This window comes from Myotis davidii, unplaced genomic scaffold, assembly GCF_000327345.1.
Source record: "Myotis davidii unplaced genomic scaffold, ASM32734v1 scaffold149, whole genome shotgun sequence".
NCBI classification, from domain to species: Eukaryota; Metazoa; Chordata; class Mammalia; order Chiroptera; family Vespertilionidae; genus Myotis; species Myotis davidii.
In genome coordinates, this window is record NW_006352194.1 from 3,292,827 (window position 1) to 3,294,774 (window position 1,948).

The 1,948-nt window shown below is 59.5% G+C and overlaps 1 protein-coding gene across 1 annotated transcript in view; it reads left to right on the top strand.

Annotated features, from left to right (window-relative positions):
- The window catches only part of MYOM3 (myomesin 3), a 76,697-nt gene that overhangs the window by 3,344 nt on the left and 71,405 nt on the right, over positions 1-1,948 (top strand). The window contains exons 2-3 of the mRNA XM_006777545.2: positions 739-917; positions 1,170-1,250. Of these exons, the coding sequence (XP_006777608.1) occupies positions 757-917; positions 1,170-1,250 (242 nt within the window). The 5' untranslated portion in view covers positions 739-756. The remainder of the gene's footprint in view (positions 1-738; positions 918-1,169; positions 1,251-1,948) is intronic.

A 1,948-nucleotide genomic window follows, 5' to 3' on the forward strand; every position in this document is an offset into this window, starting at 1 on the left:
AGTAGCAACAAAAATAATTTTATGGTTGGGTCACAACATGAGGAACTGTATTTAAAGGGCCAGAAGGTTGAGAACCACTGTCATAGAGTCTTGCCCAAGGTCACAGACTTGTAAACTGGAATGAGAAGCTGTGATCACAGTAGGGGGCGGGGCGGGGAGGGGGCGACGGGGGCTGGCCCCAGAGTCTCCACACTCAGCCTTCGTGCTCGCATGCTTGCTCGGGTTGGGCTTTGAAGTGTGACTGAAAAAACAGCAGGAGCAGAAGATGCTCCCAGTGAGGAAACCAGTGAAGGCTGCGGGGTAGGACTGCGTGTGGCGAACGCAGGGAGAGCAGAGCAAGGACAGCTGCCCATCCTGGGTCTAGAACACTCCTTGGACATTACAGCCATCAATCATCCGGGAAGCTGGGGCCCAGGGAAGGCAAGGCCTTGCCCCAGGTCACACAGCGAGGCAAGGACAGAGTTGCGGCTGGAAGCCTGATCCCCAAAGTGTGGCTCGACTCACTGAGCTGGGGAAAGGGGGGGTGGTGGCAGCGGATAAGCCAGGCTCGGGGCACAAAGTCCTCCTCCGTCACCTTGGGCGAGTCCCTCTCCCTCTCAGGCCTCCGTTCCCCTGCCTGCCCACTGGAGAGAGAACCCCCCACCCCGCCACCCACCAACCTCCCCGAGATGCTGGGACCACGTGGGGAAGGGATGGGCCCACGCCTGGTGGAGTGACCCTGCGGCCTTGGCTTGGCAGGTTGTCGTTTTCGCAGCCATGACTCTGCCCCACAGCCCTGGAAATGTGGGGGAGCCCCAGCCCGCCCAGGCCGTGGAGGTCCACAGGGTGGAACGCCGCCAGGAGGAGGAACAGAAGGAGCAGCGGCAGCACAGCCTGCACATGGGCTCCTCGGTGCAGAGGCGGACCTTCCGCAGCAGGTGGGAGCATCAGGGACCCCGCCCCGGCCACTGCCCTACCCCTGGGGTCCCCAGTCTGAGGGGGAGGCACAGCCCTGTCCTCCGGAGGCTCCAGCCTGAGGGGAGAGGCATGGCCCTGCTTCCTGATACCCCAGTCTGAGGAGGGAGGCACAGCCATGCCTGCTGGTCTCTGGTGTGGAGGTGGGTAGCTGCAGCCCTAAACTCGGGGAGCCCCAGCCAGACCCCCGCCATTGCCTCTCTTTCCTGGGGCAGTGAGGAAGAGTACCAGTTCAGCGCCGCAGACCACGCCCTCGCAGCCGCCTTGGCCCTCACAGCCTCTTCTGAGATGTCTTGGTAAGTGAAGTGACCTTTCCAGAAGAGAGCCCTGGGCTCAAAGGGGCCATCCCATCCAGGCCCCGCCTCCCTCCTGGGCTCCCACTCTGCGCTGAAAGCTGCCCAGAGTGACACATCTAGACTAAAGGGGCTGCTAGACCAAGGTCAAAGCCCAGGCCTGTCTGACCACAAAGCCCACAGTCCACAGGCAGTCGTGAGGGACCATCCCTGAGAGAGAGGGTGGGGGTCCACCCTTCCCCAGCCGGCTGCACATGGTGCGGGAGGGGCTGGGGAGCGGAGGACAATGTAAAGGAGCCCCAAGTCTCAGACACGAGTCCCAAGACTGGAAAGGCCTCTGAGTGTGAGAACATCAGGGGGCCGCACCCTGGGCTGGGAGGCCTGGGTCCTGGAGTGGCCTGCAGTTTTTTGGCAGCACTTAGAAAATATAACATGAATGTCTATCACTTATAAGTACCTACTATGTGCCGGCCACTCATCAAACCTCTACAACCACCTGAGAGGTCGATAGACCCATTTTATAGATGAGGAACCAAGTCATAGAGCAGCGGTTCTCAACCTGTGGGTCGCGACCCCTTTGGGCGTCGAACGACCCTTTCACAGGGGTCGCCTAAAACCATCCTGCATATCAGATATTTACATGACGATTCATAACAGTAGCAACTTTTCAGTTATGAAGTAGCAACAAAAATAATTTTATG